This window comes from Oryctolagus cuniculus, chromosome X, assembly GCF_964237555.1.
Source record: "Oryctolagus cuniculus chromosome X, mOryCun1.1, whole genome shotgun sequence".
NCBI classification, from domain to species: Eukaryota; Metazoa; Chordata; class Mammalia; order Lagomorpha; family Leporidae; genus Oryctolagus; species Oryctolagus cuniculus.
This window is the reverse complement of record NC_091453.1, coordinates 107,182,926-107,204,964: the sequence shown is the minus strand read 5'-3', so window position 1 is coordinate 107,204,964 and position 22,039 is coordinate 107,182,926. Positions and strand designations below refer to the sequence as shown.

Sequence of the window (22,039 nt, the reverse complement as noted above, 5' to 3'; positions counted from 1 at the left end):
TCTGACTTGTGTGAATTACAATGTGGTATTAACATTGAAAACTGTCAATATTTTTTTGCCATTCAACTCCATCAATAGTAGGAAAAGCTTCAGTTATAATAATGAACCTCTCTTTGGATCACTGGGCTACTTTGGGAGAAACAGGGACAGAACTGCAACAAAACTACCAGGTGGATCACAATAATTTCAAATTGGAACTGATACGTGAAAAGAGGATGCATGTTAGAGGATAATTATTTAAGAGCATTATAAAATGTGCATTGTTGTTAGGTTTGTGTTACTTTATCCAGATGGCTGCAATGGCCAGAGCTGCGCCAATCCGAAGCCAGGAACCAGGAGCTTCTTCAGGGTCTCCCTTGCAGATGCAGAGGCCCCAAACCTTGGGCCTGCTTTCCAGGCCATAGCAGAGAGCTGGATCAGAAGTAGAGCAGCCGGGACTCGAACCGGCACCCATATGGGATGTCAGCACCATAGGTGGTGACTTTATTTGCTATGCCACAGCTACAGCTCCATTACCTTATGCTTTTTACTTGTTAATTTTTGTGGTCTTATATTTAGAGAGTTAATAGAAGGTACCAGGGCTCAATTAAAACATAATGAATTCTGATGCTTAAAAGTTGGGATTAGGAAAGTTAGTACTTTGCTAGGTTTGTAGATGAATGTGGTTGGTGGAAAGGAGGAGATTTTGTTGTATAAAGCACCTAGCCTGGTTTCTGTGGAGAAGTTCAGACATTTTGTGGATCTAAAATGGAGAAAATATATTTTCTGAAGTGGGAGAGGATTCTTATGTATAAATATGGTCTGTACTGTTTCAGGTATAGAAATGCCTAGAATATTGGTTCAGGTGTGCTTCACTGTAGCAGTGTCTCTTGAACTAGGATGCTTTTCCGTAGAATTTAATTGTTAAGTTTTATTGTATCAAATGGACTTAACAGGAAGGCTCGTTAGAAAATGGAATTAAAAGATAAGTTTATTTTGGTGCAAAACATTGAACTCCATGCATAGTTTTTTCATTATATGCATTTCCATAAACTTTTTGATGGACTCTTATGTGCAAAAATGTATTCGAATGCTGAGCTTTCTACTAAAACAATGTTTATATAAATATTTTTCTAGCTTTCAGAGATTGTTCGTGAGTTTAAGTCAACCAACCGTTTGCTACTAACTGGAACACCTTTGCAGAATAATCTGCATGAACTGTGGGCTTTACTCAACTTTTTATTGCCTGATGTCTTTAATTCTGCAGATGTAAGTTTAAACTTTGATTTATTATGTTCACAGACATTTGTTTTTGAAAGCATAGATTGCAGATGGAAATTTCTAGTTCTTTTTCACATATGAATTCTTTATCTCTATATTTTGGTTTTCTCAGGAAATAGTTCTTTTTTTTAAAGTTTATTTGTTTATTTGAAAAGCAGAGTTACAGAGAAAGAAAGAGAAGGAGAGACAGAGAGATCTTCCATCCGCTGGTTCACTCTGCAGATGGCCCCAGCAGCCAGAGCTGGGCTGATCCAAATCCAGGAGCCAAGAGCTTTCTTCTGGGTCTTCCACATGTGTGCGAGGGCACAAGCATTTGGGCCATCTTCTGCTGCTTTTCCAGGAGCATTAGCAGGGAGCTGGATCAGAAGTGGAGCAGCCGGGACTCCATGTAGGATACTGGCACTGTAACGGGTAGCTTTACTTGCTATGCCACAGTGCTGGCCCAGGACTAGTTCTTAAGTACAAAATTTTAAAATGGAGCTGTTCAGATAATTAGTGTGTTTTTCTTCTTTGAAATCAACCTGCCTATTTAATTTTGTCTTTGTCCCATTGCTACCATAGCTCATAATGTTAGATACTATGAGTTCAGAATAGTGCCTTCAACATTTTCTTTTCATTAAATTGGAGGGGACTTGAAACATATTTCCATATGCTAGTGTGACAGGTGGAGAATTTAAAATGACCTTTAATCATCGCAGGCTTTAATATTTGATGAGTGCTAAAGAGCTCGTATGTGAGCCGAGAAACAACACATTTTGTAAATGTGTAATTTCTATTGTTTTTATCATGAACACAAATTTATACCAGGTCAGCAAACTGAATTGAGTGATTTAAACAATTTGGGGCTTGATTTTTTTCCCCACTACTGCTATTAATCAATAATAAAACATACCAAGTTCAGCTGTCCATTGGTTTGTATACTTTATCTTGCTTTTGTCTGTTTTTATTGTTTGATAACATGAATATTTTCATTAGCATTATACATCCTTGATTTTTAATTCTTACTCTGATTCTTCTTAACTAGATAAATGTTTTGTGGTATGAGGAAGCCTAATAAATGTCTTAAGTAAAAAAAATGCTGATGGATTTCCTGTATAATGGGGTTCCAATTTTGTTAACTATTCAAATGTTTTACCTCTTTTTGGAAGTACATAATATTGGCCATGATAACTGACATACTTTTGAAAGTACTTTTAAAATGAATTCTTTCTATATTGATTGTGTATGAATTTATAGAATATTGAGGTTATTTTACAAAGCTGTGCATTTAATGGCAGAATTTCCACCTCTCCACAGGACTTTGATTCCTGGTTTGATACTAAAAATTGTCTTGGCGATCAAAAACTTGTGGAAAGACTTCATTCAGTAAGTAGTAGCAGACAAGCAAGTTCGGTACTTAAATATATGTAGCTGAGTCTGAAAACAAACTGCCAGAGAACCTGTTGGAACTTGTGAGTTTGCCTCTTGGCTTATCTCACCGCTTCTTCCTCCCAACATTTTGGACAGCCTGTGTGGTTAACAAACCCCAGTGTCTCTCTAGCCTCTCTGAACAACAGTTTTCTTGCCGGCTCTCCCCCAGGGGCTGATTTGGGCATCTCCAGTAGAGGCCATTGGCATTCCCTCTGTCTGCTAGTGCATAGGATGCATCAGTGTCTCCTTCCTTCCCCATTGCCATTTCTAAACCACTGCCTCTTAACCATCACGTATGAAACTCTTCCTTTGAGGGGCGTGCTATCTTCCTTTTCCACCCCTGGCCTATTCTCTACCATCTCTTCATCACTGGGCGACTCCCTCACATTCATTGGACACCACTTTTCCATCATTGGATAATAAGTTTCTTAGTTCTTTCTATCTCTTGCACTCATGTTACTACTTCTATATCTGTTCTGTTATCGTGCAGAGATCTCTAGTCCCTGGACCTTTGCTTTTTGTCTCCATTTATCAGCCCATTTCTGTTACATTATTTTGTATCCAACAATGAGCCCCTTTTGTTCTGGCACTTGAACCACCCTTTGGCCAATACTTGGATTCCCTTGCTGGCTCCTCCATTTGCCATACTTGCCCTAAAAACCCTAAACTGGAATAACGTAACTTTCTCTGTCTTTTGGGTGTGAACTGTACTTCTACCACTTACTATCAGAGTGGCTATCTGTGTGCTGTGGCTGCTCAACACTGTTAAAGAGGATTCTTCAACTGCAGGTTGGCACCACTGTGATTTCCTGGTCTCTAACATAAGCTGGGATTTCATGATTCTGATGATCTTTGAAGAAACATGGACTTTTACAGCCTTCTTTCTCATTTCCTGTAACAGCTATTTTAAACCTTCCCCAATCGCCCCAAGATTTCTATTCCAGGCATTCCTTCCCCTCCTCATCTCTCTGCAGGTAACATCGTTCTGTCCTCTAAGAAAATAGAAGTCGGGTGGTGCCGTGGCTCACTTGGTTAATCCTCCACCTGTGGCGCCGGCATCCCATATGGGTGCCTGGTTCTAGTCCTGGTTGCTCCTCTTCCAATACAGCTCTCTGCTGTGGCCCCGAGAAGGCAGTGGAGGATGGCCCAAGTGCTTGGGCGCCTGCACCTGCGTGGGAAACCAGGAAAAGCAACTGGCTCCTGGCTTTGGTTCAGCGTAGTTCTGGCTGTAGCAGCCATTTGGGGGGGGCGGGGTGAATCAATGGAAGGAAGACCTTTCTCTCTGTCCCTCTCTCTCTCTCACTGTCTAACTCTGTCAAATAAATTAAAAAAAAGAAAATAGAAGTCATTAGATAGGAACTCCTTCAGGGTTATTTATCTTCCAATGATACCTACATCTGTGTTACCTTCTGTCTGGATCTCATCTCTTACAGACTTTCCCCCATAATTTATTCTTTGAATTTAACTGAATTTTCTCTTTCCTTTCCCTCAATATATAAACATGCTCAGTGTTTCCATAATTAAATCAAAATCCAAACTTGTATCTATTTACCCTCACACATATAGGAGGGAGACTTTAAAAAAGTTCATGTGAAAATGGAATTAACAAAGTTTATTTTGACATAAACATTTTTGAAGTCCACACAGTTTTTTTTTTCCTAAATTTATTTTGGTGCCAAAATACCTTATCTTTTAATTCCATTTTCCATGAACTTTTTGAAGTGTCCTGTGCAAAACACTGCTACCCTAACATATGTCCCTCTCTGTGATTGTTTTCTTCTGTTGACAACAACCTTCTTGAAAGAGTAGTTTATCCTCTCTATATCTCTACTGCCTAATCTCCCATTCATTCCTTTTTTAAACGAACAAGTGCTTTGTTTCATTATTCACTTAGTAGTTGTTTTATCTATTTTTCTATTGTAGAGTTTTAAATTTCAAACCCGAGTAATCCTTTTATTATTATTTTTATAGTACAGTTTGATTTGTCTTTATGTCATCAAAATGCAATAGATTTTTTTAGACATTGTGCTTTGACTTTAGTTTTTCTTACTGTGGTAAAAAACATAACAATAAATTTGCCATCTTCATCATTTAAAGTGTACAGTTCAATAATGTTAAGTATTCACATTGTTGTACAGCAGATCTCTAGAACTTTTCATCCTGCAAAACTGAAACTTTATACCCATTAAACACCAATTCCCCTACCTGCCACACTCAGCTCATGGCAACTACCTTTCTACTCTGTTTCTATGATTTTAACTATTGTAGATATTTCATATGAGTGGAATCATACCATATTTATCATTTTGTGACTGGCTTATTTTGATTGCCATATGTCCTTGAGATCCATCAATATTGTAGCATGTGACAAGATTTTATTCTTTTTAAAGACTGTATTATATTCCTTTGCATGTATATACCAAAGTATTTCCGTTCAACTGTTGATGGACACTTAGGTTGTTTCCAGTTCTTGTCTATAGTGAATAATGCTGCAGTGAACATGAGAGTGGAAATATCTTATTGAGATCCTGCTTTGAATTTATTTGGATATATACCCATGTGGGATTGCTGGCTCAATACAATGATTCTATTTAAATTTTTTTAGGAATTCACATACTGGTTTTCATAGCAGCTGTATCATTTTACATTCCCACCAACAGTGAACACAGGTTCCAATTTCTCTGCATCTTTGCCAAACTTAGATTTTGTTCTTTTGCTAGTGGCTGTACTAATGGGTGTAAGGTGATAGCTCATTGTGGTTTCAACTTGCATTTTTCTGTTGGTGATGTTGAATACCTTTTTGTATGCTTGTTGGCCATTTGTAAGTCTTCTTTGGAAGATTGTCAATTATTTTGCCATTTTTATTTTTATGAACACTTACCTCTTAATTTGAAAGGTAGAGTGTGAGTAAGAGAGAGAGAGAAAAAAAAATCTTCCATCCACTGGTTCACTCCCAAAATGGTCACAACACTTAGGGCTGGGCCAGGCTGAGCCAGGAGCCAGGAACTCCATTTGGATCTTCGAAGTCGATAGCAGAAGCCCAAACACTTGGGCCATCTGTTGCTGCCTTCCCAGACATATTAGGAAGCTGGATCAGAGGCAGAACAGCTGGGATGCAGGAGGAGACTTAATCCTCTGTGACACAATGCCAGCCACTATTGTGCCCATTTTTTTTTTTTTTTGGCAGGCAGAGTTAGACAGTGAGAGACAGAGAGAGAGTTGTAGACAGTGAGAGAGAGACAGAAAGGTCTTCCTTCCGTTGATTCACTCCTCTAATGGCCGCTATGGCCGGCTCTGTGCCGATCCAAAGCCAGGAGCCGGGTGCTTCCTCCTGGTCTCCCATGCGGATGCAGGGACTCAAGCACTTGGGCCATCCTCCGTTGCCTTCCCGGGCCACAGCAGAGAGCTGGACTGGAAGAGGAGCAACTGGGACTAGTACCCAGCACCCCATCCGGGACTAGAACCCGGTGTGCCGGCGCCGCAGGTGGAGGATTAGCCAAGTGAGCTGTGGCGCCGGCCTATTTTGCCCATTTTTAAAATCAGGTTTTTGTTGTTGTTGTTGCTTGTTTTTTGCTATGAGTTGAAGGAATTCCTTATATATTGTTTCTAGGTATTCATTTCTTCTAGGTTATCCAATTTGTTGGTACCTAATTGTTCTCCTATTCATTCTGTTTTTTTAAACTTTTATTTAATAAATATAAATTTCCAAAGTACAGCCTTTGGATTACAGTGGCCTCCCCCCCATAACTTCCCTCCCACCCACAACCCTCCCATCTCCCGCTCCCTCTCCCATTCCATTCACATCAAAATTCATTTTCAATTATCTTTATATACAGAAGATCAATTTAGTATATATTAAGTAAAGATTTCAACAGTTTTTACCCACAGAGAAACACAAAGTGTAAAGTACTGTTTGAATACTAGTTATAGCATTAATTGCTATCCATTCTTTAACCCATTGACCACTGACTTCAGTATATTCTATACAACTGAGACGTACTTCCTATGGTCTTTTTTTAAAGCTTTTATTTAATGAATGCATTTTTCATAGGTACAGCTTCAGGAATATAGTGGTTCTTTCCCCCACACCCACCCTCCCACCCTGACTCCCATCCAACTTCCTTCTCCCTCTCCCATCCCCTTCTTCATTATGGTTCATTTTTAGTTTAACTTTATATACAGAGGACCAACTCTATGCTAAGTACAGATTTCAACAGTTTGCACACACACACACACATACAACATATAAAGTACAGTTTGAGAACAAGTTTTGCAGTTAATTCTCATAGTACAACTCATTAAGGACAGGGGTCCTACATGGGGAGTAATTGCACAGTGACTTCTGTTGTTCATTTAACAATTAACACTCTTATTTATGACATCAGTTATCACCTGAGGCTCTTGCCGTGATCATAAGGTCTTCAATGATTTTCTAGTTGATGAACTAAGGATATATTTTGATAAGTATCTTGACTTCTCTGTACCATTTCATACCACTAACTATGCCTACTTCTGTAAGCTCTTTGCTACTTGGTTTCCAGTAGACAATTTTCTCCTACCTCTTTGGCCACTCCCCTTAGTCCCCTATATGGACTTTTCTTTGTCCCTTAAAGTTTAGCACTTTAGGGGATAGGTGTTTGGCATAGTATCTCCAAGGCAGTTTACACTTTTAAGGTTCTCTCTCTTAAACAAGTTTGAGAGTTGCAAACCTAAAGTCTTCTTTTTTTTGAAATTTTTAAAGATTTATTTATTTATTTGAAAATCAGAGTTACACAGACAGAGAAGAGGCAGAGAGAGAAAGAGAGGTCTTCTATCCGAGGGTTCATTCCCCAATTGGCCGCAATGGCCAGGGCTGTGCTGATCTGAAGCCAGGAGCTTCTTGCTGGTCTCCCACATGGGTGCAGGGACCCAAGGACTTGGGCCATCTTCTACTGCTTTCCCAGGTCATAGCAGAGAGCTGGATCGAAGTGGAGCAGCCTGAACTTGAACCGGCGCCCATATGGGATGCCGGTGCTTCAGGCCAGGGTGTTAACCCGCTACACCACAGCGCCGGCTCTGCTAATGTTTTCTTTTACTGTTCTACATTCCGTACCTTCCATAGATCTCTAATAATAATAGCCATAATTTATTGAATGTCTATGGTGGGTACGATCTATACATTTACTACCATAAATTTTCATGGGAGCCCTAGAAATAGCATCATTATCAGCATTTGGAAACACGTGGCATATATGCATACCATAAATTAATTTTTCTTTTTCTTTTTTTCTTTTTAACTTTTATTTAATGAATATAAATTTCCAAAGTACAGCTTATGGATTACAATGGCTCCCCCCCCCCCCATAACATCCCTCCCACCCGCAACCCTCCCCTTTCCCACTCCCTCTCCCCTTCCATTCACATCAAGATTCATTTTCAATTCTCTTTATATGCAGAAGATCAGTTTAGCATACATTAAGTAAAGATTTCAACAGTTTTCTCCCACACAGAAACATAAAGTGAGAAATACTGTTTGAGTACTAGTTATAGCATTAAATCTCAATGTACAGCACACTAAGGACAGAAATCCTACATGAGGAGTAAGTGCACAGTGACTCCTGTTGTTGACTTAACAAATTGACACTCTTGTTTATGGCATCAGTAATCAACCTAGGCTCTTGTCATGAGCTGCCAAGGCTATGGAAGCCCCCTGAGTTCACCGACTCTGATCATACATAAATTAATTTTTCTATAAGTGAATGAAGAAACAGGCTTGGAAAAATTAAACAACTTGCCTAGGTTCACGAGGACTAATCAGAATCTGCCAGATCTACATTTGAGTTCAGTTTCTTAAAGTGGCTTTTGTGAGTTTACTAAAATTGAAATCCTCACATGTCATACTCAAAGACTTATTGTAATCATTAAATATTACTGTGAAGTTCATAGTTCAGTGTCTGGCACATTATAGTAGACACTCTATAAGTTGTAGCACTGTGGTTATGGTAGAATCTGTCTTCCAGGTATGCACTGATTATTTTATATTATCTTTTTTTCTGGATTCACCCATATCTTCCTTAATGTTGAACCATTTTCTTTTCATTCATATGTTAAACTATATTGAAATGACCTGTGATTTTATTTCATTTTTATAGTGCCTTAGATGAATGCTCTGACTTCAGATTTTTTCTTAGGTTTAAAAGGCAAAAGATAATTTATTTAAAAGGCAGAGTTGGAGAGAGAGAGAGAGAGAGAGAGAGGGATTTTCTATCCAGTAGTTCACTTCCCACATGTCTGTGTAGAACACAGTCTGGGTCTCCTATGTGAGTGACAACGGCCCAAGTACCTGTGCCATGTCCTGCCCGTTTCCCAGGTGCATTAACAGGAATGCTGTATTAGAAGCAGAGTAGCTGAAACGTGCACTAGCACTCTGACATGGGATGCCAGTGTCACTAGCATGACTCAGCCTGTTGTGCAACAGTGCTGATACCTATGGAAGTTTTTTTAAAGGGTCCTTTACTGCTTGCTTAATAGTCAATAATCTTGTTTTCTTAATTTATTGTATTTTGTGCCATCAAATCATGAGTATCTAATTTAGGTAGCTTCTTCTGATTTTCTAATGGGCCAGTACTTTCTGAATCTTTAGCAAGAAACTTGGCAACTGGTATTGGTAGTGTTCATCATATTATGTGGTATGAAGTAAATTTCATATTGGGGTGGTATTAATGAAATACATGCTTTACAGTGTTAAATGTTTTATATTTTTATAAAATTATCACTTTTTAGGTTTTGAAACCATTTTTGTTACGTCGTATAAAAACTGATGTAGAGAAGAGTTTGCCTCCAAAAAAGGAAATAAAAATTTACTTGGGACTGAGTAAGATGCAACGAGAATGGTGAGCTATTTTATTTCCATTAAAATTTATTTGTGTATAAGAATTTACTAAATGCTGGCTTTGTAGTGTTCACATAGTCTTTTAGTTCAAAAATACATTTTATGTTTAAATGGCAAGTTAAGTGGTTGAAATATTTTTAAAGATTTATTTATTTGAAAGGCAGAGTTATAAAGAGAGGGTGGAGGGGGAAGAGAGAGAGGTCTTCCACCCACTGGTTCACTCCCCAAATGGCTGTAATGGCTGGAGCTGGACCAGGCAGAAGCCAGGAGCCTGGAGCTTCTTCCAGGTCTCCCATATGGGCGCAGAGGCCCAAGCACTTGGGCCATACTCTGGTGCTTTTCCAGGCACATTAGCAGAAAGCTGGATAGGAAGTGGAGCAGCCGGGAGGCAAACCGGTGCCCATATGGAATGCCAGTGCTGCAGGTGGTGACTTAACCCGCTGTGCCACAATGCCAGCTCCAAATGAATTATTTTAAGGGAAAATTGATGTTTTATTTAACCTCTGGGAAAGGGTAGGTTTTAGAGTCTGTAGATTTGTCTTTGAATCCCACACATTGCCATTTTTTTGTTGTTTTAAAGATGTTATTATTTATTTGAAAAGCAGAGTTACAGAGAAATACCTTCCGTACCCTGGTTCACTCCCCAAATGGCTGCAAAAGTCAGGGCTGGGCCAGATGAAAGCCAGAAGCCTGGAACTCCATCTGGGTCTCCCATGTTTGTGGCAAGGGTCCAGGTACTTGGGCCGTCTTTTCCAGATGCATCAGCAGGGAGCTGGATTGGAAGTGGAGCAGCCAGGACTATGAACCAGTGCTCATATGGGATGCCAGTGTCGTAGGCAGCAGCTTAACCCACTGTGCCATAACCCTGCTCTCCATGCATTGCCTCTTAATAGCTATTTAGCATGAGCAAATTATATCACCTGTTTCCTTTTTGTAAAATGGGGGTAATATTACTTAGCTGAAGAGGAAGATGTTAGGATTAAAGGAGACAATGTCACTGGCATATTTGTTATTATTCTTGCTTTTTCCATCAGTGAAAATAGTGATAACCATGATGATGATAATGAAAACATTGTGAGTATGGATATTAACAAAATATAGCAGCTGAAATGGTCTGACAAATAGAAACAAAGCAGGAAACTTACAAGGGGAATCACAAAGAATGATGTAAATAGATCATGTTATTGATGTAATAATACTGCTAAAAGATGGAAAGTGTTGCTTATATAAATAGAATTAGATCATATATAAAGTATATATGATTTCTCAAGTATACAAGCCAATATAAGGTAGAGAGTAAGATATAAGATCAATTCCTTGCCTTGTTTGTTGCTTTGGCTCTGAATTTTTCACCTTGTCTTAGCTATCTGAATTTCCGTCTGTACTAAGGATATGATACTAATACATATTGGAGTTGTGAAGATTTAATGGGATGATCCTCGAAGCCCTTGTACACACTAACTATTATAATTAAATATCATTATTGGTCAGATGAATGCACAGCTCTCTTTGGGTAAAGGTCTAGAAAAGAATTAAAATGTTTGCAGGATCTGACAAAAGATGGCCTGTGAAGAAGGGTTTATGCAAAAATTAAGACTGCTTTTAACTCAAAAGTTGGATACCAACACTCAGCAAACATAGTTATTGGATAATGATCAGATTAAATTTTCTAAGCAATTATGAGCCGATGGTCATCTCTTATAATGGATAAAGCAGGAGGAAACAGTTTATAAGCAACATTCAAGTTAAAATGTTCAAATCTTTATTAGTTTTTTTATTTTTAATGCTCAGTTTTAGTTTTCAATCACATTTTCCTTAAATGGGAATCTAATCTGATCACCAAAGGAACATTTCTTCATGGCTTTAACCTTTCTAATAATTGATGGCTACTTACATTTAAATTTTAGGTACACAAAAATCCTGATGAAAGATATTGATGTTTTAAATTCTTCTGGCAAGATGGACAAGATGCGACTCTTAAATATTCTAATGCAACTTCGAAAGTGTTGCAATCATCCATACCTGTTTGATGGTGCTGAGCCTGGTCCACCTTATACCACTGATGAACATATTGTCAACAACAGTGGGAAGATGCTAGTTCTAGATAAACTGTTGGCCAAACTCAAAGAACAGGGTGAGCAATAAATTTTTACAGTGGTGTGGAACAAATTCATGTTAATGATTTGTATTATGAGTGTACTTTTCCGTATTCATTCCTTCACTCATTCAGCAGACATTGTTGCATACTTGTTGTTTGCCAGGGTTTCTCTTATGAGCTGGGTGTACGAAGGTGAGTAGGACAGTAGTCTTTGTCTTGGAGAAGTTCCCAGTGTAGTGAGGAGGGATAGTTTTGCTAAAAGCTATGATGGGTTGATAACCTGGGAGTCGCAAAGTCTTCTCAGATATGACAGTTGAGGTGAATGCTGGAGAGTGGGATGAACCATGGGTGGCAGGAGGGGAGGGGTTTTCAGGTCAGTGAAGCAGAGATGTGGAGAAAGGGAATGGGGTAAGGGGTGGGGTTTATGGAATTCGGAGATAAAGTGGCAGTTGATGGATCTGAGAAGATGCATGTGGCCAGATTATGGAAGATCATTTAAACCATGCTTTACGGAGCTTGAACTTTTATGGGAGGCAGCAGGAAGACCTTAGAAGATTTGGCTGTGGTGAGTGATATGATCGGTTACATGTGAAGAAGAGAATCTTTGAGGCCATATGAGGGATCTACCGAGGATGAGAAACCAGAAACACAAACCAGTTGGGAGACTAGTAGTTCAGATTTAGTAGTCCAGTGGGAAGTCATGTGGACCCATCATTGATCCTTAGGACAAAGTAAAGGCAGATTTATTTCCAAGAGAATTCACAAAGAAATTATTTATTTATATAACTAAACAATGTATCCAGAATTTGTCTGCTGAAAACAAAACATAAGAAGAAAACACAGAAGAACAAAATAAAAATGAAGACCTAAATAAGTGAAGAGAGATACCATGTTCATGATTGGAAGACTTATTAGGGTATCAGTTTTCCTCAAACTGATATTTAGGTTTAAATAAATTTTTAAAAAGTCCAAGCAGGATATTTTATTGACATAGATAAATTTATTCTAAAGCTTTGTGAAAAGAAAAAAGGGATTATAATAGTCAAAACAATTTAGCCTAATGTAGAATAAAGTTAAAGGAACACAGTATTTGACTTTAAGACTTACAAGAAAGCCACAATAATCAAGACAGTGTGCTACTGGTAGTATCAAAGACCCATAGATCAATGGAACAGAATAAAATCCAACAATAGATGCACACACACACACATATACTTTAGTCAAGAATCAGTTGACTCTCTCTCTCTCTCTCTCTCTCTCTATATATATATATATAGGTTCAGGGGCCCAAGAACTTGGGCCATTTTCTGCTTTTCCAGGCCATAGCAGAGAGCTGGATCAGAAGTGGAGCAGCTGGGACTCAAACCAGCGCCCATATGGGATACTGGCACTGCAGGCAGTGGCTTTATCCGCTATGCCACAGCGCCTGCCCCAAAAGGGTATTTTTTTCAACAAATGGTGTAGGAATAATTGGACATATATATGTAAAAAGTCTTACTTTTATACCTTATATAAAAATTATGTTGAAATGTATCAGAAATCTAAATAAAAGTATAAAAACTTGGAGAAAAATATCAAAGAAGTCTGCATTGTATTGGATTTGGCAAAAGGTTTTTTTTGACATGACATCAAAAGTGTGATCTGTTAAAAAATGGTGAATTAGACTTCATCCAAATTAAAAACTTTTGTTCTATGAAAGATACTATTAGGAGAAAGAAGCTTCATACTTATGTAAATCATATACATACATATATATATATTTATATATAAATAAGTAAAATCTTTAAAAACAAGTCAATGGCAAAAAAAACAAATAGCCAGAGGACAAATGAACATATATTTCATTGATTAAGACATATACATGGCAAACAAGTATGTCAAAAGGTGCTCAACATTGTTAACCACTGAAGAAATGCAAATTTAAACCACAATATATACCATTACACAGTTCCTAGACTGACCAATAAAACAAAACTGCTACTCTTTGCTAGTAAGGAAGTGGAACAATTGGAATTCTCATATAATGCTGTTGGGAATGCAAAATGGAAAACAGTTTGGCAGGTTTTTTTTTTTTTGTTGTTAAGATTTAGTTATTTGAAAGTTGGAGTTAACAGAGAATGAGAATGAACCTTCAGCTGCTGATTGACTCCCCAGATGGCTGCAATGGTCAGGGCCATGCCAAGCTGAAGCCAGGAGCTTCATCCAGGTCTCACATGTGGGTGCAAGGGCCCAAGGACTTGGGGTATCCTCCATTACTTTCCCAGGCCATAACAGAGAGCTGGATCAGAAGCAGAGCAGCCAGGACTCTAACTGGTGCCCATATGAGATACCGGCATGCAGATGGCGGCTTTACCTGCTGTGCTGCAGCGCTCGCCCTGTGGCACTTTCTTAAAGTCATTTTACTTATTGTTGCCCAAAACTTTGTACAAGTTGAAGTGACTGTCAATGAGTGAAATGTGTCAACTGTGGTACATCCATACAGTACCACTAAACAATAAAGATGAACGAATCTCAGAAAAGCATTAAGTTGAGTGGAAGAAGCCAGTTTCAACTTGCATTGTTCGAGTGAATTAATTAATATTTTTATGATACAAGTATTTTTAATTTTTAGTTTTTAACAGATTTGTTAAATGTGTTTCGTAGATACAGTTCTAACAACCTAATGATATTCTCTTTCTTCCTCCACCTCTCTCCCTCCCACCTTCTTTCCTTCTCATAAAGGCAGATTTTAAATCATTTCTGTATGTGTAGAGGATTTTGAGGAACTTAACAATATATGGCTCACAAATGCACAATTATATAGAGCATCCTTTGAAGGTGTGTTTGTGTGTATAGTGCTCATGTATTATATGAGAGTATTTTAAAGGTTACAGGGAAAACAGAATTTAAAAAACAAGTTTATTTTGATGCAAAAATGTTGAAATCCATATATATGAGGGGCTTTTGAAAAGTTCATAAAAAATGTGTATTGTGAAAAAACTACATGGAGTTCAGAAATTTTTGCATCAAAATAAACTTTCAATTCCCTTTTCCATGAACTTTTTAAAGTACCCTCATATACATATATATGTTATGTATATATACACACATATATATTATGTGTATATATAATGCATATGATGTTTAATTTTATTTTCCTAACTTTCAAGTTAATTTTACACAAGTTGTATAACTTGCCTTTTCTTGTGAAATGTTGCAGGTTCAAGGGTTCTCATTTTCAGCCAGATGACCCGCTTGCTGGATATTTTGGAGGATTATTGTATGTGGCGTGGTTATGAGTATTGTCGGTTAGATGGACAAACCCCACATGAAGAAAGAGAGGTGAGAAAGAGAGAATAAAACAAGACTTCCAAAATCAGAGTTTGTTTAAGCAATGCTTTTCATCATTAGGTCATGTTGAACTTTTGCTTTTTCTTTAGCTAGGTGCATTGCCTTTCTCACTCCCATCTCTTTCTGGGATCTTCAATTTGGCTTCCATTCCACTGATTCTTTACAAATCATCTTTTCCAAGGTCTTCAAAGACGTCCTCCCTTATCTAAAGGACACTACACCATTCCATCCTTATCTCCTCTAACTGCTGCTATCTCTGACCCCTTTGATTATTGTTTCTCAGCTTACTCTCTGACCTCTGATTCAATGTCATTTTCTTTTCTTGATTTGCCTCCTATGGTAGACCCTTGCCATTCGTGGAGTTTGATGGTGGAGATTTTGCTGTTAATGAGCAACCCAAAGACTCAGAAATGTAATCATCTTTAAAGAGACTTATCTTGATCTTATAGTACTTCGGTAAAAATTAAATGGTGGCAGTAAAGGTATAAGTGCTTACCTGGAATTATGGATCTTGGGATACTAAAAGATTGTTGTGCGGGAATGAGTCAGTTAGCTTACCTAGAAATTTCTCAAATTTGTAAATTCTTAGAGTTCTTTAGATTGTCCCTCACAAATGTCATGGGTCTCATGCATTTTAAGCACTTTTTAAAGCACTTTTTGGGAAGGCTTTGCTTATTTATTCTCTATTTTCTATTATTCTTCAGGGCTCTGTCTTTGGCTTCTGTTTTAAGCCTATGCTCAAGCTCTGGGCAAAGATCATGATTTTATGATATAGTGAAAAATGCACTGAACTCGGTTTCAGAAGACCTGAATTTTAGCATCAGCTCTGCTGCTTTTTAGTGTGTGCAAGCCATTTAATTCTCTGAGCCTCAGTATTTTCCTTTGTATTATAAGCACACTATTCACATATAGGCTTCTGTCTTTTCTGACAGTGTTGTTTTGAGGATCAGTGGATGAGTATGAATATAGTTTTAAAACTGCCTAGTGCAATATATGAGGGGACTTCCAAAAGTTCACAGAGGTGGAATTAAAAATTTATTGTGGTGCAAAAAAATTTTGAAATCTGTACGTATGCAAGATCTTCAAAAAGTTCATGGCAAATGTGTATTATGAAAAAGCTACATATGCATGCATTACCAAAATAAATGTATCTTTTAATTATATTTCCCATGAGCTTTTTGAAGTGCCTTCATATACCACATGCCATGAAATTTCACACAGGTCTTTTTACATACTCATGGCTTTCTGGCTCCTTTTCAGGCTCCAAGTACTCTCAGCCTGAATCCCTTTCTTTCCATAACTGCAATGGGCACTGTGTCCCCTCGAGTGCTTTCTTACGGAAGCTGGGCTCTAGCATGGGACAGTGTCACAGCAAGCACACAGACCCTTTTCATGTGAAGGGTTTTACTGCTATGTGCTGTAGACAGCTGTGATAACATTTACACATTCGGGGATGTTTCAAAGCTTACACTGTTCCGTACGTATCGTTTTTTACTCTCTGTGAGATGGTAACTTTAAGCTTTACTGGACTTTTGCTGACCTGCTGCTAAGAACTGGTTTCATCAAATCCATGTGAAGCGTAGGTCCCATAGTACCATTCAAGGTGACCCCTCTGCCTAGAATGAAGAGGATACCAAGGCAGTACAGTAGGTGCTTTCTGACGTAAAGGAGCCACTTTTCATTTCTGACGATTTGCTCTGCTTATTATGTATTTATGTTCAAATTCTTGTGGCTTTTAAAAATCTCAAATAATGTTCTCTCCTCAGAAACTTTGAATTATATATATATTAAGTTTTTAAATATAGCAAAGTAAATGCTGTTCATTTTTTTCTTGATGATGCCCTGCACCCCCTCTGTGTTATCCATGCCATCATCTCATCCATTTTCCCAATAAGTGGCAGCCACATGTGGTTCCTTACTGTGATTGTGTGCCAGCTGTGAATAAATAAGTCTTTCTTAATAGCTCTCTGATTTGTCCTTTCCCCATTACTACAGCTAAATTCAGCTAGCTGAGCCTCTGGTCATCCTCTGATTTAATTGGCCTCCTCACTTTTATAGGGAAAGGAACTAACATTTGTCAAACAACTACTATGAGCTAGGCAACTTAAAGTTCCAATTGAATTCTCCCAGCAGCCCGGTAAAGTATTGGTATAATTTTCTCCATTTGAAACTGTGTCTCAGAGAGGTTAAATGCTTGCCGAGAATCACAGATGTAATAAATGGTAGTTGTGATTCACGCCCAGGTTTTTGCTATCTCCTCTACAGCAAGGTGCCTCTCACTACACCCAGCTGCTTTCTGTACTGCCCCCTTCACGTGCTCTACTGACTGCGGCAGCGGGAGTTGCTTTCTCTGCCTGCAACTTTGACCATGCCATCCACTCACTTAAAAACAAAATTTCCTGCATCTTGGGATTTTACAACTAAGAAATGATTGCTGAAGGAAATTTAGAAAACAAAAGTATTTCTGGCCAATCTTTTTATGTATGTAAGATATGTACAAGTAATTGATAGCATACTATATAAAACGTCAGTAGCCTGATAATTCTTACTCAGCATTATATTGTACTTTCCTATTTTAGTAGAAAAAATCATTATAAAAACAATTTTGGATACTAATTCATCCAAAGGATATATTTTAAGTAACATATTCCCCTGTCATTGATCATTTAGGTTGTTTCCAGTTTTTCACTGTTATAAATAATGTTACAGTGAAGTCCTTATACGTAAATCTTTATGAACATCTCTGATTATTTCCTTAGGATAAATTCCTAGAAGTGGAATTACTGGGTCAAAGGGTATGAACATTTTTAAGGCTCTTGATGCATATTGCCAAATTGCTTTCCAGAAAGATTGTACCAATTTACATTCTCAGCAGCAATGTATGAGAGTGCCCGTCTCACCGCCCCCTCGTCAACATTGAGTATTATCATTTTTTTAATCTTCAAAAATGGTATTGTTGTTTTACTTTGCATTTATTTGATTACTAGTGAGGTTGAACATTGTTGTGTTGTTTAGTCATTTGTATTTGTTCTGTGAGTTTATTTTTTTGCTCATTTTTCTATTGGAGTCTTAATGTTCTTCTAATTAATTTGTATGGGATCTTTATGTAGTAAGGTTGTTAACATCCTTTTCATTTTTGAGATTCATTACTAAATATCCCTTTATTGCCTTCTTGATTTTCCCCATTGCTTACTTGTTTGTCCTTTGTCGCCATACTGGCTCACATCTTCTTACTTTCCCTTTGTCTGTTGCTTTCATTCCCATTTCTAAACCTTTTTAATTTCTTAGTTAATCTTCTGAATTATACCTTCTTTATTAATTCTTCATATGCTAATGGGAATGAAGTTGAGATTGGACACTTTGCCTGCAGATATATTTCAGCTCCTACTCAATGATGTAAATGAATTACTCCTTGCTTAAATTTGTGTGATTTTTCTAAGTTTATCTCTGTTGATGTGAACTTTTAAAGATGAGGAGCTTCATGTATAAATACTTGCTGCTGCAGTACAGAATATAGAAACATGCTTAAGTGTTTTTAAAGATGCAATAATATTATATAAAGAATATGAAAAAGCATACAAAGGTTTTCTATGTGCATGCTAAATTTTTTTGTTTTTTAGGGACTCATAATAATATAATTTGATTTTTTCTCTTTTTTTTCTATTCCTTTTGTCAATTTTAAAAAAAGGAAGCAATAGAGGCCTTTAATGTTCCTAATAGTAGCAAATTCATCTTTATGCTGAGTACCAGGGCTGGAGGTCTCGGAATTAACTTGGCAAGTGCTGATGTGGTTATACTGTATGATTCAGACTGGAATCCACAGGTTGATCTACAAGCTATGGTTAGTAATCTTTATTAATAATATCAGAAATGTATCTTATCTCAGAATACCATTGCTCTTTATACAGCACAAGGTGATTTGTGACAGGAGGGAGAAATTTTGGAGAAGTTTTATAGAAGTTGGAGTAGATTATCCTGGAAAAAAGTTGCTGTGCTAATTATAAAAGCAGACAAAAGAATTGAAGACACACACACACACACACACACACATATACACTAATTCCAACTATAACATTTATGTATTGATTTTGGATTTTTCCCCCACTTAACATTCATTGGATTTCATATATACAGTTTTAAGCACATAATGACATTTCTCCCTCCTTCCCTTCCTCTTTCCTTTCTCTTTTTTCTTTTAATTTTTGTGATAACATACTTTCCCTTTACTTTATAATCAGAGGCTTAATCTTCTGCTGAATAAAGAATCCAACAAGTAGAAAGAGCACTGTTCCTCAGGAGTATAGACAAGGGCCATAAACAATAATCAGATCTCAAGATGTCAGTTTCACTCATGCACATTAGTTTTTTTGTACTCTATATGTTAACTCCCACGAATCAGAGGAAACACATGATATTTGTCTTTTGAGTCTGGCTTATTGCAGTAGGTGTAATGGTCCCCAGCTGTGGCTTAACCCACAGCAGTACAAGGCCGATTCCCCTCCCTCCCCCTCTTTGGAAAGCCAACACCTACAGTTGTATTCATTTTGTTGCAACTAGGGATTTCATTTTTTTTTATAAAGATTTATTTATTTGAGAAGCAGAGTTACAGAGAGGGAGACAGGGAAGGAGGGAGAGAGAGGGAGGGAGAGAGAGGGAGGGAGAGAGAGGGAGGAAGATAGAGGGAGGGAGAGAGAGGGAGGGAGAGAGAGAAGGAGGGAGAGAGAGAGGGAGGGAGAGAGAGGGAGAGAAAGAGGGATAGAGAGAGGGAGAGAAAGAGAGAGGGAGGGAGAAAGGGAGGGAGGGAGGGAGAGGGAGAGAGAGGGGCAGAGAAAGAGAGAGGGAGAGAAAGAGAGAGAAAGAGAAAGAAAAGAGAGAGAGAGAGAGAGAGAGAGAAAGAAGTCTTCCATCTTTCCATCTGCTGGTTCATTCCCCAAATGGCCGCAACAGCTGGAGCTGAGCTGATCTGAAGCCAGGAGCCAGGAGCTTCCTCTGGGTCTCCCACATGGGTACAGGGGCCCAAGCACTTGGGTCATCTTTTGCTTTCCCAGGCACATTAGCAGGGAGCTGGATCAGAAGTGGAGCAGCCAAGACTCGAACCATCGTCCATATGGGATGCCGGCACTGCAAGCGGTGGCTTTACCCACTGTGCCACAGCACCAGTCCTGAGATTTTGGTTTTTTAAAAATTAGTAGTGCAGTGGGTTAAGCCACTGCTTATGACACCAGCATCCTGTATCAAAGTGCTGGTTTGAGTTCCATGTCTCCCGCTTCTGATCTGGCTCCCTGCTAAAGCGCCTGGGAAAGCAGCAGAAGATGGCCCAAGTGCTTGAGACTCTGCCAACTACATGGGACACCCGGATGAAGCTCCTGGCTCCTGGCTTCAGCCTTGGTTCAGCCCTGACTGTTGTTACCGCTATTTGAGGAGTGAACCAGTGGATGTAAGATCTGTCTGTCTGTCCTTCTCTCTCTTTCACTCTGCTTTTCAAATGAAGAAAAAAAAATAGAATGTTAAAAAATAATAATAATAAAAAATGGGGCTGACACTGTGGTGTAGAATGTTAAGCATCGCCTGCAGTGCCAGCATCCCATATGGGCACTGGTTCAAGTCTGGGCTGCCCCACTTCTGATCCAGTTCGCTGCTATGGCCTGGGAAAGCAGTAGAAGATGGCCTGAGTGCTTGGACTCCTGCATCCATATGGGAGACCCAGAAGAAGCTCCTGGCTTTTGATTGGCCCAACTCCTGCTGTTGCAGCCATCTGGGAAGTGAACCAGTAGATGGAAGATTCCCGACCCCTCTCTCTCCATATCTCTGCCTTTCAAATATTTAAAAAAAAATGAAAAATTCCATTTTATTTGAAAGAAGAGACTTTTATTATAGAGATACTTTTATTTGGGAGAGAGAGAGAGAGACAGAGAGAGAGAGAGACAGAGAGAGACTGAGACTTTAGAAAAATATCTTCCATCTACTGGTTTACTCTTCAAATGCTCACAACAGCTGGGGCTGGGCCAGGCATCCAGAACTCAGTCCAGGTCTTACACACGTATGGCAGGGACCCAAGTACCTGAACCATCACTTGCTGCCTCTTGGGGTTCAAATTGCCAGGAAGCTGAATCAAATGTGGAGGAGCCAGAGACTCAAACCCAGGCACTCTCACATGAGATGTGGGTGTCCTGAGCAGCTGCCGTGCCAGCCACCCACTGCTGGTTTTGGCTTTTTAAAAAAATTTAATTATTTTTAATTTTTTTGCAAGGCAGAGTTACAGACAGATCAGGAGAGACAGAGAGATCTTCTATCTGCTGGTTCACTCTCCAAATGGCCGCAGTGTCCAGGGCTGGGCCAGGCCACAACCAGGAGCCAGGAGCCTCTTCCAGGTCTCTCGCGTGGGTGCAGGGGCCCAAGAACTTTGGCTATCTGCTGCTGCTTTCCCAGGTGCATTAGCAGGGAGCTAGATAGGAAGCAGAGAGCTGGGACTTGAACTGGTGCCCGTATGGGATGCTGGCTTCACAGGCAGTGGCTTAACCTTCTACACCACGGTGCTGGCCCCTGATTTTGGCTTTTATCATGAAACACACAGGGCAGTTTTTTTCCCTCCATTCCTGAAGATCAAAAAGGACTCATACGTTTGATTTGATGAAAAAGGTAAAATTAATTTGTTATTATTCTGCTTAACAACAAAATATATTAAATTCCTCTGTACTGAAATAGGGAGAGGTAGGATTTTACCTTTTGTAATAAAACAATTGAGGAGAGACGTAAAAGGTCAAGAAAGGAATATATGACAGGAAAACATTGGCTACTTAAGACACCGTCCAAAAATTATTCTATACTTAAAAACTATTTTTTCAGGGAGCTATTTATCTTGTCTTTCATCTTTACACTAAAGGTAAGCCCTTTGATAGATTGGTGTCATTTATTGAACTACAGCTACAGTTTATCTCAGTGTGGCTTAAATTTTGAAATAAAGAAATACAAGCTCTGAAGGAAAAAGACGCAAAAAAGCCATGTATTCAAAATCCCAAGAAATAGAAACAGGTCACTGTCTTTTTTGGAAGCCATAGAAAGTCATATGC

General features: G+C 38.6%; 1 protein-coding gene across 15 annotated transcripts in view; it reads left to right on the top strand.

Moving 5' to 3' along the window:
- Positions 1-22,039, top strand: part of SMARCA1 (SNF2 related chromatin remodeling ATPase 1) — a 98,001-nt gene that overhangs the window by 16,844 nt on the left and 59,118 nt on the right. For 8 of the 15 annotated variants that reach the window (XM_017349732.3, XM_070066460.1, XM_070066459.1 and 5 more), the window contains 6 exons: positions 1,117-1,248; positions 2,557-2,625; positions 9,433-9,542; positions 11,449-11,675; positions 14,839-14,960; positions 18,658-18,810. In XM_017349732.3, coding sequence (XP_017205221.1) covers positions 1,117-1,248; positions 2,557-2,625; positions 9,433-9,542; positions 11,449-11,675; positions 14,839-14,960; positions 18,658-18,810 — 813 coding nt within the window. Of the gene's footprint in view, positions 1-1,116; positions 1,249-2,556; positions 2,626-9,432; positions 9,543-11,448; positions 11,676-14,838; positions 14,961-17,728; positions 17,765-18,657; positions 18,811-22,039 lie in introns of all 15 variants that reach the window. The other 7 variants (XR_011385338.1, XR_011385339.1, XM_017349738.3 and 4 more) reach the window with 1 other exon arrangement.